This window comes from Protopterus annectens, chromosome 6.part1 (genome assembly GCF_019279795.1).
Source record: "Protopterus annectens isolate FY-2018-M chromosome 6.part1, PAN1.0, whole genome shotgun sequence".
In the NCBI taxonomy this organism is placed as follows: domain Eukaryota; kingdom Metazoa; phylum Chordata; order Ceratodontiformes; family Protopteridae; genus Protopterus; species Protopterus annectens.
The window spans coordinates 442063186-442080700 of record NC_056738.1 but is presented as its reverse complement, the minus strand read 5'-3'; the positions used below and the strand labels follow the sequence as shown (position 1 = coordinate 442080700).

At 38.1% G+C, this 17515-nt stretch overlaps 1 protein-coding gene across 2 annotated transcripts in view; it reads right to left on the bottom strand.

Annotated features, from left to right (window-relative positions):
* The window catches only part of SPEG (striated muscle enriched protein kinase), a 2687905-nt gene that overhangs the window by 56504 nt on the left and 2613886 nt on the right, over nt 1-17515 (bottom strand). For both annotated transcript variants that reach the window (XM_044075871.1, XM_044075873.1), the window contains one exon: nt 4861-4936. In XM_044075871.1, the coding sequence (XP_043931806.1) occupies nt 4861-4936 (76 nt within the window). The remainder of the gene's footprint in view (nt 1-4860; nt 4937-17515) is intronic.

Genomic DNA, 17515 nt, shown 5'->3' with positions numbered 1-17515 from the left:
TATATATTTGTGTAGATATTTATACAGGGCATTAGTATATACCTTGGTATAGGTGTGTATTTGTGGAAAATGGAGCTTGGAAGTCAATTATACCATCACTTAGGAGGGTATAGTTAGCTTTGGTGACGTTTTTTAGCCTGACTTCTTCTTTGGGGAGTTCTAAGTGCTATTGTTACTTCAAAAATGAATGATTTTTGGTTGGATTTAAACAGTGCAGGCCCTACATGAGGCATTGCATCCGTCACTCATATTGGTGAGGATCAGGTCTAGAATATTAGAGCCTTTTGTGGGGTGGTGCACTATTTGTTCCAAGGAATCTGAGTTAACAAAGTCCAGGAATTTTTTTGCAAGTGAGTTTGGACATGTATAAGTTTCCCAATTAATGGAGGGATGGTTGAAATCACCCATGACTAGGGTGTTAGGTTGTACTTTAATTGTCACAAGTAAGTCTAAATAAGTTGTATGGGCTTCCTGGTTCATGGAAGGGGAATTGGAACTGGTGATGACATGGGGGGGATCTCACCCATGGTTATTTGGACTTGGAGTAACAACATAGAGCTATCTTGTCTAACCAGTCTAGAGCAGTAATTATCTTTAATGACAATAGATACTCTACCTCCTTTGGTTCTCACACCTTCAATTTGCAGTCTGAAAGTGTGGAAGGTATTGTAGCCTTGCAAAGCTGGGGTACTTACTGTGGCTTTGAACCGGGTTTCTGTGACTGCACAGATGTCAACATCTTCCAGGGAGAGGAGTGCTTCCAGAGGGTGCAGTTTCTGATTTAAACTACTCGCATTTAGCAGCATGACTCTTAGTTTCTTTGTGTTTGATATTTTCATGTCGGAAATTTTGTTTTTGTGACCTTGTCTAAAAAAGATATTATGGGGAAGGCAAGTGTCTTAGCCAACAACCAAAAGCCTAGAGGTGCCAGGTGAAGCCCATCTCTGGCAAAGCAGTGTGGTCTATGCACCATATCATCACAGGCTGGCAGGACCTGGATCCCATTAGGATGACACCAGAAACTTAGCTAATTATTGAAGCCAATCATTTTGTCTTTATATTGTGGTATCATCCTAGGCGGGGGTAAAATACTGCTAAAAGCTAGGGACATACCTGCCTGGGACACATATTCAGAGAGAACAATCTTGTCTCTCTTCATATAGTCCAGAGGAGGTACATCTCAAGTTGTTCACACCAACATGAACTATGATGGAGTCACAATGGTACTTGTCGTTGACAGACTTGAGTGCATGTATGATCTGACAAATCCTTGAACCAAAAAGACAGCTGACTGTAACCTCCTTGTTTAACCTGGTGAGTGGAGAGTCCGTATGTCTCACTACAGAGTCACCTATAACTAAAACATTTGGAATAGATGTGCATTGACTTATGGACTTATTTGGTGAGACACTGGTGCTAGTGTAGTATAGTGTTAGGTGTAGCATGTTTGTGTTTTGGAGGTCTCAGGTGTTTAGGTAGGTTTCTGGAGAGTACCTCCACATATGAAGGTTTATGTGTTGAGTGCATATTATGAGTAGGAGTCATGGTGTGTGAACTGACAACCTGTTTAGTGTTGCTGTTCTGGGCGAGAGAGAGCAGTTATTCCAGATTCTTAGTGTATAAGCATCTCTGACAAATTGTACTTGAGTGATTTAGGAGAAAAGGTTTGTTGGTTACATGAGACAGTTGCTGCACTGCCTGAAAAAAAAAAACATGTCAACCAAGCTAGTAGGTGAAGCAGAGGAAATCTAACAGTGCATAATGCAAGGTTTGAATCAGGTATCTCCACAGATAAGGAGAAAAAGATGGTGGCATCTGATAGGGGGCTATTTTAGGGGGACTAATCTCTGGAGTGTACAGTAGAAGGCCTATAAAAAAGGGGATCTATAGGTCTGATGTTGATAGATAAGAGGTACAATTGCTGCTGGGTGGTTCACTGAACAGCTGACAGCTGCTTAAGAACCGCTTTACTAGATAGCAGCCACTTCTAAGGGAAAATATGTCTATTGGCACTTTTGCATCTATAACTGCCAAGAGTTACCCCTCTGCATGGTGGTGTGCAATGGTGCAGTATACACAAACAGCAGCAAAGCAACTAACACAAAGAAACCAAAGAAAAAGCTCAAACTGAGCCCTGCACCAATGAAATAGCTCAAACTGAGCCTTGAACCAGTAACCTTCAATTAGATAGTCCTACTGTACACTCCTGCCACAAGGGTACAGGGGGAGGGTTTCTCCAAAATATGTCTTGATTTTTAGTGCTTAATACTCAAACAGAACTGGATTCAGTCTATACTACAGCCAGCAAAAGTGTAACAACAGAATAAAAGCAGAAGACTTTTTTTTCCTTCTTAAATGAAATAGGCAACAGAGTAAAAAGCAGCACAGTGTTTTCCTAATTTAAATATAGCAACAGAATAAAACAGCAGAACAGATCTTTTCTTAAATAAGTAAAAGCAGCAGTTGGTACAAAATACTGTCAAGTGCAACAAATGCAGTAGTAAAACTGAAACTTAGCATTCGTAGTTCTCTTGGATGGTTTGGTATGATGAGAGGAGCAGAGGCTGATTGCCAAACTCTCCGGAGCCTTTCTAAGACAAGTGCCAACCTGCGCAAACACACTCCTTAAATATAATACAACAGCAACTAATAAAAAGAAAGCAAAGAAAAAGCTCAGACTGAGCCCTGCACCAATGAAATAGCTCAAACTCAGCCCTGAACAGTAACCCTCAATTAGATAGTCCTAATATATGCTCCTGCCACAAGGGTAGGGGGGGTCTCCAAAAGAAGATGTCCTGATTTTTAGTGCACAATCCTCAAACAGAACTGAATTCAGCTGGTCTGGAACCAATCTATACTATGGCCAACAAAAGTGCAACAACACAATAAAAGCAGAATACTTTTTTTCTTAAATTAAATAGACAACAGAGTAAAAAGCAGCACAGTTTTTTTCCCTAAATTAAATATAGCAACAGAATAAAACAGCAGAACAGATCTTTTCTTAAATAAGTAAAAGCAGCAGTTAGTGTGCAATACAGTCAAGTGCAACAAATGTAGTAGTAAAATTGAAACTTAGTGTTTGCAGTTCTCTTGGATGGTTTGGTATGATCAGAGGATCACAGGCTGATTGCCTAACACTCTGCAGCCTTTCTAAGAAAATTGCCAACCTGTGCAAATGTGGTCCTCAAATATAAAAATAACAGCAAAGCAGCTAATACAAAGAAACCAAAGAAAAAGCTCAAACTGAGCCTTGCACCAATGAAACAGCTCAAACTCAGCCCTGAACCAGTAACCTTCAACTAGATAGTCCTACTGTATGCTCCTACTATGAGGGTATGGGGGGGGGGGTCCTCCAAAAGAAGATATCCTGATTTTAGTGATCAATCTTCAAACAGAACTGGATTCAGCCGGTCTGAATCCAATCTATACTATGGCCAACAAAAGTGCAAGAACCAAATAAAAGTAGAATACTTTTTCTTAAATTAAATAGGCAACAGAGTAAAAAGCAGCACAGTTTTTTCCCTAACTAAATATAGCAACAGAATAAAACAGCAGAACAGATCTTTTCTTAAATAAGTAAAAGCAGCAGTTGGTATGAAATACAGTCAAGTGCAACAAATGCAGTAGTAAAATTGAAACTTAGCATTCATAGTTCTCTCGGATGGTTTGGTATGATCAGAGGAGCAGAGGCTGATTGCCTAACTCTCTGGAGCCTTTCTAAGACAAGTGCCAACCTGCACAAATGCAGTTCTTAACCTTACTTAAAGGTTACAAGGCCTAAACAGCATATCCTGCATCAACCAACTCATAGCCTATCACTATACTTGGTATCCTACAGACTGCAAAAGAGGTGACCAATGTCTGGCATACAAGGAATTCTCTGATCTATTACTGATGAATTTACTGGATATCAACAAGTCAAATGGCATCAGAAATACTCAGTATTTGTATCTAAACAAGTTGATCTCTGCCCATTTTCAAGTGCTAGTAATGGACAAAGGCAGTTCCTAAATACTTTATCCCATGCATGTGTCCCCTCAAATTATCTATGGCACGATCCCACTTATTGTCATTAGGGATTAAAAACTATGGGATGGGTAATGCCAATGTATAACCAAATGGGGAATGTTGTTTCAAGCACACAAATGGAAATTAGCTAGGTGTAAAATGGCCAGCAAGGATAGCTAGCCTAGTACTTACCTATAAACCTATAAAAGGAATTATGTACCACTTCAGATTATTAACTGGTAAATTAGAAATATTACTCCCCCCACCTCATGACCAATGACTGATAGTTGCTTACTTGTTCTTAGATTGAATTAATTATGGATTAGATGTTACTTGCATGCAAGAACAACATTCTGCAAACGAGTGCTACTTACATTCATTCTCTCACACACAATAATGAACAAAGATAAAGCACTGCAATAGATCAGCATCTGGTTAGACAAGTGTGTGCAAAAATGCAGAGAAGCATTTACATAAATAAGCTTACAACAAATAGCAACATGCAGATATAGCTTACAAATCATGACTGTGAAAAGCTGTTTCATACTATTTAGCCAATGCTTCTTTAAGAAGACAACTGAAAGGGTTCCAAAAATTTAAATATATAATATCATAGCATATTTCTATAGTAACAGATGCGCTTCAGTTCTCCTGAAGTATATAAGCATAATAGTACTTTTTCTTTCATTTTAGGCAATATGTTGGGAGGTAAGATATTGACAAATTGTACTTTCACTGTATCATTAGATAACTGTTACATAAATATACTAACTGATGTTGCAATTTTTTTGTGTGTTTGCTCATTTATCATAGAGCCCAAGTAGCAGAAAAGAATCAGTTGCTCTTACTTACATGATATATGTGAGTACTCCCAAACCCCAAACATCAGCAGCAGGGCCGATTACATCCCCTTTGACCATTTCAGGAGCTGGAAGAGTAGCAGAGGATGGTAAGGCAGGAAATGGGAAGGACAAAATGGAGGCCAAACAGAAAGAGAGAAAAAGTGAACAGACAGATTAGTGAAATAAACATTTTTTAGAAAATGAAAGAAAGAAAATAGAAAAGCATGTTTTATTATTATTATTATTATTATTATTATTATTATTATTATTATTATTATTATTATTATTATTTTTCCTTTTTGCTGAACCATGAGCTTATGGAATAACAATGTAAATACTCAATCATCTCTACATTATATTAGTAAAGAGGATGAGATAACTTAGTGGTAGGAGCGCTGAAAACTAGATATGCCACTTGTCCAAATGTTAATAATCTATGTTTCTGCACTGACTAGTCCCATGGGAGAGGTTGGCAGGGAAAGAGAAGTGAAACTGTCAAACTTGCTCTCACATTCACAGCAGAGTTGGGCCTCTTCTCTTCTGCTAGCGCATGTGAGGTAGAAACCAGCCACATTAGCCGATACTTTAGGAAATATTAGGGTAATGAAGAAAAAAGAAGAGCAACATTTTCTGACCCTGCATCATGCCATTACACAGTAAGCCCATAAGATATGAGGCACTCTAACAGCATGAAAACAGCATTACACATTACTTTATCACACAGCCTCATATAATGTAGATTCAAACATCTATAAACACATTTCTTAATAAGGAAGAGAATCTGTTCCTTTTATAGTTCCATGTTAGAGGTAAATGGATGGACGCATCTATGTGGGATTCTTAGAGAGCTGGAGAAGCAAATTCACAAGAGGTAGTTGTTGCTCATGAGAGGCTGGGACATAGCTGACTGTCAGCATTACAGAATTAAAAATATGTTAAGAAAACAATGGAAGACTGATACTATTGTTAACCAACTAAACAGAATTATATTTACACAAATGAAAAAAAAATAGGGAGAAAGGTATAGTAATGTTTAAAAACTTGCAAAATTACAGTGATATATGATAAAAAGAAAAATACAGCTAGGCACATGAATCTGAAAATGAATATTGCCACTAGGTTACTAGAAGACATACTGACTATATTTAGAATTTAGATTACATAATACAGCTGTGGAGTACAATACACTGTGTCATCCATCACTAGTCCAATGATTTTGTGTAAGCAAAATAAATCCTACTGAAATGAAAAACAGTGGTAGACATATGCCCTTCTAGTACATCACGGCACACGATTCATTTCTCATTTATTTTCTACATGCATCTAATAAAAGGGGACCGTGGCAGGGTTAGCCACCCAGCTATGTAGACCTTGGTTCTAGATGATTGTCACTGGTGAAGTGACACCTCAACCCCATGTGCAAAAATGGGACAAGGGGTTGTTAATGGATGGATGGAATAAAAGGGGATTTTCACATAATCAGTTAAGACTGGAAATGTAATAAAAATGTTGACTTCATTTTTCATTGACTACAAAATAAATAAATTGACATGTAGGCATTGCAATGTATACCTCTAAAAAGTTCTGAGGGTAACTATTTTACTTGTATTGCAAATTAAAGGAGTTAACAAAGTGAAATAATTATAAAGGCACCGGTATAAAATGCATATGCATAAAAGGTAAAAATCACCTTACTCAATAACATTTAAAAATAAAATGTTTACTACCCATTGGTGCAATATTTAAGTTATTAATCATGACAGTGGACTTATCAGAAATTGGACAGATGGATGAACTGATGGATGGAAGAAAGGAAGGCTGAAAGTTAAATTCACATTTCTTATACCAAATGTGACTAAAGAAAGCAAGGATGAACTTATTGTTTATCTGTCTTTCTATCCACCCATCCATTCACTGTGTGATAACCCACTTTAGCCTTTACAGGGTTGTGCAAATGCTGGAGTCTAACTCGTCAGCCAGCAGATGCAAGGCTTTGGAGTTCATTCTGAATCAGGTGGCTGGCTATCATAGAAAGATGCAGATGCATAGTCATTCACAATAGCTGCACTCCTACAGGCAATTTGGAGGATCACCTACAACTAGAAGTTTTGGGAGGATTGAGAAAAATGGAGGACTTTGAGAAAATCCATATGGACACAGGGAGGGCATGCATTGCAGACTTTGCACAGAAGACATGTCAGCCAGGAATCAAATTGGACAACTCTTCATGTGGGTAAACAACACTTCTAACTGTGCCTCTATAACATTCATTTGCCTTTCACATAAAAGGTAACATAATTTTTGGCTTGGACATCAGAACTCGCAAACTCTGGAAATGGGTATGTTATAAATCTGACCTCAAAATATAATCAGCAACATTGTAAAGCTACATTAACTTACAGATCAAATGTAGCAAATTGAGAAATTATTAAATATTTTTGTTCCAGCTTTTCAGGACTTGTATCCTATGACAATTCTTCATCTTAAGCAATGATAATGTTCGTTTTTTTTTTTTTTGCAGACAAACTATGAGATCTATTAAAAAACTATGCAATGGTACTGTTATTGTTTATGTGCTAAGATAATATAGAAGGTAGTACTTGATAATATGGTCAAATGTTTAAAATATAAAATTTTATATAACTACTGATATAGTTGCTAACTCTAAAACATCCTCAACAAGTTAGCTCAATTCACAGCTAGCTCCAAGAAGCAATAATATATATCCCACTGGAACAACGTGGCAATTAGTCTTGATAATATGTTTTACTATAGGTTAATTGTTCATTTTTGGGACAAAAGTAGAGCAGGTGTGATGAGAAAGATGAACTTAAACTGTTTTCTTCATTTTAGTCAACAAAACAATTTCCTTTATCCCTTACACAAGACATTTGAGGAATCTCTCTAATTAGTAGAGACTGCACTAAGAGTTTATACAGTCTTGCTGCAAGTGCATGTAACTTTAGATTGATGATGGAAAACTGTAATATTGTGGATGGGTAAGGCAAAATTACTGTTATGTTAAATCAGATTTGGTGATTTGAGGAAGACAAAATGATTCCCTTACTTTAAGGCAGCATCCTGATTTCTAGCCTACTAAATTATCTTCTTTGATATAGTTTCACCATTTATGGCTTACAGTGTCTGCATGGCCATAATCTTCACTAATCATTTCTGATAGGTTCATAGGTTCATAGGTAGGTACTAGGCTATCTGCCCGAGGGCATTTATAAGCCAAGCCAGAATGTGTCGGCTTTCGCTGCCCCATTGATTAATTAACTGAGCCTCTGTTAAGCAGAGCCGATGAAGTGATCCCAGGGGTGTATTTTCTGTTACCCATCCACTCGTCAAGGTTTCTCTTGAAGAGTGTTAGTGATTATTTGTAAATATATTTTCTTTATTTACTTACTAGTTTTATCTAAGTAACCATGATTTACTGGTCCAAGCTATGTAGATATTTAACATAAAAACTGCAAGAAAAACCCAGGCAAGCTAGAGTTTTCACTGTGTGATACCTAACACCTACTGTAATGGAGGCCCAAGGGATATATGTAAATGACCCCTTAAGGAAATCAAGTGTTTCAGCTACATGGTGTCTGACTGTCCATGACTTTTTACTTTTTTTAAGACTTTATGTTACATTCATCATCATCAGCCCCCTTTTTCCCATATTTTTCTACATGCGGTTGGGGTACCATGTAAACTGTCTCGATTCAGTGCCACACTCCTGCCTTCTTCAACACTCATGCCTGACTGTTGCAGATCTTCCTTCACACAATCCATCCACCTCTTTGCTGGACATCCTCTTCCTCTTACCTTCTTCCTGTCTGTCCAAAATCTTTCTCTGAGTGTATTCACTGCTGCAGTCCTGATTAATGGGACCTCACGCTGTGGAAGTCCCAGGTCACCCCGACCACCAGAGCAAAAATCTCCCTCTTCCCAAGGTTGGCAAACATTCCATCTGAAATCAGTATGCCCTGGCACAAAGGGAGCCAGTTGACACCATGACATCAGCCCCTTCCTGCCCCCTATAAGGTAGGAGCCCCCAAGATGAACAATAAGCAAGGATATGAATTATGCCTTAAAATTGGAAAGTCATTGAAGTATGAACACCAGATGGCTTAATGGTTAAGGTCTTTGCCTCTCATGCACAAGGTACAAGGTTTGATCCTGACCTCCAACTAATGCCTGTTTGGAGTTTGCATGTTCTCCATGGGCAGTGCAGACTCTACATGGTGCCTATAGGGGGAAGAGTTGTACAGACCAACTGCTTTGGGCAGCTACTGTGGTGCATAGTATTCCCAAGATAGGAGAACATGGATCACAGACTGAACATCGTGGCAGGGCTAGCCATTCGACAGTGTATATCACTCTAGGCGATTCAGTCATGTTGACTTTATAGATACATTCATGCCAATAAAGCCAAACCCAACTAGGTATGCGCATGCATGTTTCAGACTTTTTTACTGACCTCATCAACACAGCACAAGTGGATAGTTTGACTATAGTTAAAAAACATAGGGTCTTTAGACCCAGCTGATGTCCATAAAGATTAAGGTGTCTGCAAAATATCCCAACTAAAATCAAAACTAAAGGGGGAAAAGGTCACACAGACAAACCATTCAGTAAAGTAAAACCTGCAAGAAAAAAAAAAAAACAACCAATCTAGGGTTTTCACTGTGTGATACCTTAAACCTCCTGTAATGGGGCCCAAGGGATACATGCAAATGACCCCTTAAGGACAGCAAGTATTTCAGCTACATGGTTTCGGAATTTGAATAACTTTTTTTTACTTTTTAAGCCTTTATGGTTATGGTCAGGCTTTATTGGCCTGAAATGAACATAATATATAAATTAATATAATATTAACAGCTGAAAGACTAAATATGACTTCAAACTATGTGTTGTTTTGCTTTGCACTTAAAGTTTCTACCCAAATCAACAAGTAGGCATTCAGAACAATGCATAATTAATTGTTGGAGCAAGTGACAGTTGTGGAAGAAGGAGATATAGCTTCCATATGAAAAGCAAGACTGTTTCATATCAAGGCAGCTTATGAATTAAACTCTTTAGCAGTGCCATTGTGTGAAAAGCGAGTCAAAGAATCAGCTGTGCAAAGCTGTAGAAAGTACTACTTCTCTGAAAACCAGAGACAAAAACAACATTTTTGTTTTGAAATTAGGACAAACATGTCTTTTTTTTCTTGCCTTTGAGATGTGGCAGTCTTGGAACTTGTAATCTGTGTACTGCTATCTCCAAAATGAAATATATGGGGTAGAACATTGCTTCCACAGGAAAAAGAAATGTGGATTCTTGCAAAAAATATTGTTTTCTTTTGGAAAGTGCACAAAATGGAAAAAGGGGTTTAGGATGGATAGATTTAATTGTGGACTGGTTGCTTAAAGTCAGATTTCTGAATCTGTATTTGCTGAATGCCCTTTATCCATTTTTACATTGAAAATATACTGAGATTAGGAGTCAGTAGTTCAGAGACTACCATTTCTAAAGCTGGCGTAACTTTCTACTTGCTTTCTAAATTCAAGCTTTGCTATATTCTCTTTTGTCCTTTATTAATGAACTCATAGTAAAGTTGATTTTATATGTAGATGACCTCCTATCATTAAAGGCTGCTAGAATATATTCTGGCCTGGAAGATTCACGGCAATCTGACTTTACAAAACTCTTTATTTGGTTTAGTAAGCAGAAATTTACCAACAACTTGTAGATATCTTCTCAAAGACATATACAATGATTTTTGAAACTGCTCTTGAGGACAAAACGTTGCCCTTTAAACTAATAAAAATATCATTCCACAGGCATGTTGAATTAACTACAAACAAAATCCTAATAAACCAGAAAACTCACACACAGTTTGGTAAGTGTCCTCATTCCTAATTCCTGTAATGCTACTGCCAAGCACATTCTTAGCCCTATAACTAAATATGGACTAGTTATTACACTAAGCAACTTGCAAAATATGTAGACCTTCAAAGAATACTAAATAAAATCTGCCATGTAATTAATTTGTCCAAACCATATGCTCATCATTGTGACCTTTATAAATCCATTAATGCACTCTCAATTACAACAAGAACTACATACTCTTTTTCTCAATAGTCTTATTCAACACATAATCTCGAAATCTACTCACCCCTTGCCACCAAGCTCATAATAAGCCCTTCAGGTTATTCATAGGTTCATAGGTAGGTACTAGGCTATCGGCCCAAGGGCCTATGTAAGCCTAGCCAGCAAGGTACCATAGCTTACGCCACCAAAGAAAGTTATTTTCCTGTACCACTGTCCAGCAGACACAGAAGTGATCCCCGGGGTGAATTTCCTATTTCCCATCCACTCATCAAGATTTTTCTTGAAGAGTGTTAATGAAGAACTTTGCTTGACATAGATGGGTAGCTTGTTCCAGAGTATAGGAAGTCTCTGGGACAGGAATCTATCCCTCCAGTGTGTCCTGTTTATTGTGGTGACAAGGTTTAGGTCCCTAGAGCATATAGCTTGGAGGGATTGGGACTTCTTTAGGTGTAGCATGTCCAACAGCTCTGGGTTTGACATAGCTTCATATGTTAGGCAGAGATCACCTCGGAGTAGGCGATATGCTACGGAGTAAAGCTGGAGTTTTTTGAGGCAGTCAGTGTAGGGCATTTGTTTGAGGCCAGTAATCCTCTTTGTGAGGTACTTATGTGGCCTTTCCAGCTGCTGCAGATGTCTTGTGAGGTCCATTCCAAAAGGGGCATTGTACTCTATAATGGGTCTAATGAGTGACGAGTAGAGGGGAACAATGACCTCTTTTTTCCTGGATGAGAACCGTTTTATGAGGAGGTATGCCACGTAGAAGGACTTCCTGACTACTGTGGCGATGCGACTATCAAAGGAGAGACTACTGTCCACCTGGGTCCCAAGGTCTCATATCACGCATTCGGTGTTAAGAAGATTGCTGCCTATGTGGTAGTTCATGGGTACAGAGTTTTTGCCAAACAGATCACGAAACAAAATCTATTACATGTAAGAGACTATGTCCGCTCCCATAATGCCTTTTTAAGCAGTGCAGTATTTTAAGCTTCCAACATAACTAAACAGAATTTGAACAACATTAAGTTGCTGATGCTCACAGTTAGGTGCCTTAACAAGCTCTACTTATCCTGGAAAATGCTGATATATGTATCATCACAGAAACCTGCTTCAAGAACAGCAAAGCACTCCATCAGTGCAGTGCTTCAATGCCTACCACTCATACAGGCCTACTCCATTGGCCTAAGACACTAAATGTGAAGGTGTCTCTCTATCATTATTTATTTATTTATTTATTTATTTATTTAACGTTTGTTTACCGGGAATGTCCAACTTGGAATGAGACAATTTTCAGCAGAGGCCGGGTAGAAACGCTCCAGACACATGTCTCTGTAACATGGCAGCAACGGAGGAAGCCCATACAAATGCAGGGAGGACATCCAGATTCCGCACAGAAGGCACCCCAGCTGAGAATCAACCCGAGAACCTCTTGCTGTGAGGCAACAACATTAACCACTGCACCACTGTGTTCTTTAAAAAGATATGACCTCCAGACTCATTAGACAAGATCACTACCCAGAACTTGCCCACAAACAACTTACTATAAAAACCCTTGTCACATCATAGTTAATTACAGGACCTCCCCTTGGCCCATGCTTCCTACCTAATCAGTTTCTATGTATTAAGCCAAATCCCATTCTCCTGGGAGTCTCCTGGGAGACTTAAACTATCTGTCCATTAACTGGGAAGACTTATATGTCCTCAAGCATGTAACAACTGGAACACCCACAGTGATACCTTACTAAAAGGATACAAGGCCTAAACAATATGTACTCAACTCAAAGCCCTGTCAAATACTTGGTATCTTACAGACTGCTAAGAGGTAACCTGTGTCTGGCATACAAGGCATCCACTGACCCATGGTTTTACTGCACCTCAGCAAATCAAATGGCATCAGAAATACTTGGTTTAGGTATTTAATCCTCTTCTGCAACATCAGCAGAACTGTTTGGAGAGAAATAGACTCCCCATCCACATAACTAAAGTTCATACCTGTCCATTTTTAAGTGCAACTTAGATATATGGATGGGAAACAGAACATTTACCCCAGGACTGCCCCATATACTACTAATGGACACAGGCAGCTTCTAATGCTTTATATTATGCATGGGTCCATTAAATTATCTATGCTATGATCCCACTTATTCTTATTATAGGTAATATATAATTATCGACCATTTGACTGGTAAGACCAATCCCTAACCAAATGGGATAGGTTATTTTGAGCCTAAAAAGCGAAATCGGCTAGGGTTAAAATGGCCCACAAGGGCAGCTTGCCTGATCAACCTCATCTGTTAGGCTATGGAAAGGATCATTATGGAGTTAATAACTAGGGCTATAGTTAACCTACAGACTCTCAACGTAATTCATATCGGATTTGTCAAGGACAGGTCCTGCAAAATTCATCTGGTCTACTTCTCTGAAAAATTCACTGAGGGAATGAATGAGGGTAAATAAGTACACACTGCCTATTTGGACCTTGCAAAGGTATTTTTTCACCATCCTACACCCAGGCATTGTAGAGACACTCTCCCAACTAAAATTTCTCCCCTTTGTAACTCATTGGGTAGCAAACTGTCTTATAAAGAGAACCCAGGAATTACGGGTTGGTGGATCTACCAACTCCAAAACACCTGTCACAAGCACAGTGCCACAAGGTTCAGTCTTTGGATCACTCCTGTTTGGCACTTATTTCTCAGAGGTCAAAGCTAATGTTAAGGGTTTGTGGTTTATCAAGCCATCTTAAACTCCTCAGGGGACACCGAGGTCCTAGAAGAAGGCCTGTCTCAAACAAATAGCTGGTGTCAAAACCATGTACTTAAATTAAACGCCAAGAAATGTATAATTGTACCCTTTAGCAAGCATGACTCCCCTTGCAACCATCACAATGACAACACTTCCCTGAAAATTGATCCTGTAGTTAGAGATCTTGGGAACCTATGTCATCAATGAACTGTGCATTGATCAGTACATATCCACTGTTGCAAGAAAGTCCCTTTTCATTGCACAGCTTATATTAAAGGTATGGTGTTCAGATCGAGGGGCATCAGTGTTCTAATGTATTTGACACTCACTAGACTGATCATTGAGTATAACACCCCTTTTGGTATGCACTTTTTTGAATGCTTGTCATAAATACAATGACAACAATGCTTTCTCACTAAAAACATCAAGTGCCCAAATCATAGAAATTATGTAGACCAACTCAAAGCTTTGTCTCTTTTCTTGGTATCATACAGACTATTGAGAAGTTACCTCTCTCTTACATAGAGTACCTCAACAGACCCTATTCTGTCATAACTATCACACAGACAGAAACGTCCTTTTTAGACAAATAATAATGGTTTGTTAGCTTCCTTTAATACTTGCACCATGTCCTCAGAAAATACATGAATGAAAGGAATTCAAATTATACCATCCAGGCTGTCTGATGAAGAATTTCTAGGGTGGGGTGAATTAGAGACCCCTTGTCCTGTAAGAGTAATTCTGTCCATAGAGAAGTTTGAAGTAAACCATTTTCATGAGAAGAGAGAATGATTGTTGTTTCGGCCAAAAGGCAGTTACCAGTATTATTATGGGAGAGTCCTTTTGGATCGGTAAAAGAAACCTAGTTATCAGAGGAAAGTGGGCAAGGCATGAAGGAACATTCCTAGCAATTGGAAAGAGAAAGTATCTACCTTTCATGCCTTTCTACTAGGAATCCAGGAGCAGAATCTTTTCAACTGTTTTGAATGGAAGCAACTGGATCTGCATGGGGAGTTCCTCAGAGGTGGATAAGCTCTTGAAAGACCCCTTGTGTGTAACATCCATTCATGGGGGTCTGTCCAAGTTCTGTTCAGAGAGTCTTCCTCAATATTCTGCTCTGTAAGTAGCATGGATGGATAGGTTCTGCTGTACTGCAAATTTCCAAACTGTCGTGGTTAGTCTCCATAGAGAGTATGATCTGGTTCCCCCTTATTTGTTTATGTACCACACATTAGCTGCTGTGTTCTCAGTGATTACCATAAGAAGTCATGGAGTCTGCAAATGGTTCAGAGATTTGAGGGCATTTACAAATTTCTTTGATATTTATGTGTTTTCTTTTGAAATGATGGTCCAAAAGCTCCTGTACTTTAACTCCCTTGGATACACTCAGGCAAAGTCTGAGGTATCCATGAAGAGAGACTGGAAGACTGGAATTCAGGCTCAATTAGTGTATCCACTAGTGAAGTTCCTTTCTAACAGAATTCAGTACAGGAATCTGGAAAGAGCTAGGGTGTTGGTGCTGGATCCAAACCGATTTGATAAACAACTGAATTTTCTTCATCTGTAATCTGGCTAGGGGAATCGTAAGAAATTTAGAAGCCATATATCCTAGTATTCAGAAGAATTATTTTGCTGATGTCAGCATTTTAAGAGCTGACTGAAGGAACTGCTTTTTGTTTCTCCTGAGGCAAGGATATCATCATTTGAGAGGTGTCTAACAGGCATCCTAGAAAGTTATTCTGTGTGAAGAAATGAAAAAGGACTTTTCTAAACTGGGCTGGAAACCCAGGTTATGAAAAGATTTCTGACAACGTAGATAAACTCCAGACAACTTTGAGTAGAATCTGCAAAAATAAGAAAATCATCCAAGTAAGGAAAAGATGGATGCCTTACAATCTGAAAAAAAACAATCACTCATGTTAGACACTTTGTAAATACCTCTGGTGCAGTGGACAACCCAAAAGGCAAAGAAGTGAACTGAAAATGTGAACCAGTAAAAGAAAATCTATAAAAAGTATCCAACATTTTGTCGAATAGATACATAGTGGTAAGCATTTTTAGATTTAGGGTTACTAAAAAAAAATGAAACTTAGTACAGGGATAAGAATAAAGAATGCAGATTAAGCATTTTTGAACCTTGACAATAAGATCTTGAAAAGACAGATCCAAAATATGTCTCCAGGTTCCTTGTTTCTTGTGTAGCAGGAATGTCCTTGAATAAAATCCTTTTCGTGTTTGATTTTCTGATAAAGTTCTGTTATACCCTGGGGAAGCATGTGGATAATGATGGGAGAAGACAGGTGTATTTGATTTTGAGGATGGAATGGAATTCCAAGGATTGGGAAAAGAGAATCCCATTACCATCTGTACCCATTCTGAATAAGTCCTAGTACCAAAGAAAATCCTGTAATCTGGTGCCACACAGAAAGATACAAAGAAAGATTCTTTGAAATGTTCAGAGGATTGCCAGAGTGGGGAAGGGATGGAAAAGAAGGTGTGCCATAGTCAGACATTTTTCTTTGACTAAGCTTGGGACTGACTCCTCTCTGTTACTATCTGCTATACTTTTAATTGTAGGTCTAAACCACTATGCTTATGTAAATATCTTATGTAATCATATGTTATCCACTATATTTTATAACTGTATGAGTAAACCACAATGCTCATGTAAATATCTTATGTATAGTATGTTAGTAATTGTTTCTGGAGCTTTTCTCTCCGGGCCTCCACTGAAAACAGACAGCTCTGTCCAGTTGGCCCTCCCCGGTAAACAAATGTAAAATAAAATAAATAAATAAATACATTTTCTTGGAAATGTCCTGCTGTTGTTTCTTGAAAGATTGCTTTCCTGACCTTTGTTGTGTCTGTTTGAATGGTTTTCGATAAAAGGACCTGGAATGGAGGGGAAATTTCTGCTATATTTTGGTATAGGTATTTGAAAATGTTGCCTTACACCTTGATTCAGTTATTACTTTTCATTAAACCTCTTTAGAACTTCAGCAGATAAAATGCCAAATAACACCTCTTAATCCAGGCATTATTAAGAATGACTGATTTGACATCTTCAGGTAACTTTTACTATGCAAACTCACGGTTCACCTTCATTACGTTGAAAGTAAGTTGTACGATGCACCAAAGTGCGAAAGTACAACTTCAAGTTTTGGGCAATGTCGACTGCAAATGTTGCGAATTCCAATGAGCGAATGCACACTGGCACATTCACTCATTTGCAATAAACAAAGATCAAAAACTGAGAAAATAGTAATAATCCAGAAGGCAGAATTTACGAGAAACACACTTTTTAAATCAGATTTAAAACTTTATTCCATAAGCGCTTTCAGCTAGAAAATATCAGCCTTCTTCAGACATTCAAGAAATCATATGACAAACTCTTTTATAGCCCAGCCCAACCAGTTAAGTCTTAAAGACATAACATTTTAAAACAACATATTAAAATAAAATACTTTTAATAATGCATTTTTAAAAACATTTATATAGTTTATATATATAACTATCTATCAAAGGTTTTTAATTTTAACTCACAAGAGATGCACACTGCATCATTTAACATTGGATAAGTAGATGCATTCAAGTGTAAAAACCACCACAACTCTCTATGTTCTAAAAAATACCCCATGATCCCCCTTGGTTTTTTTTTTTTTTTTGCAACTGTTCCAGTATGACAAATTTAAAGCTATGACTTGGGAATTCCTTTAAGTGTTTTACTAAAGCACCGGTCTCTTTATGTGTATGCATATCATAAATGTGTTCATACACCTGTTGTTTAAATTTTCGCTCAGTCTTTCCCACATAATATGCAGGACAATAGCTGCATT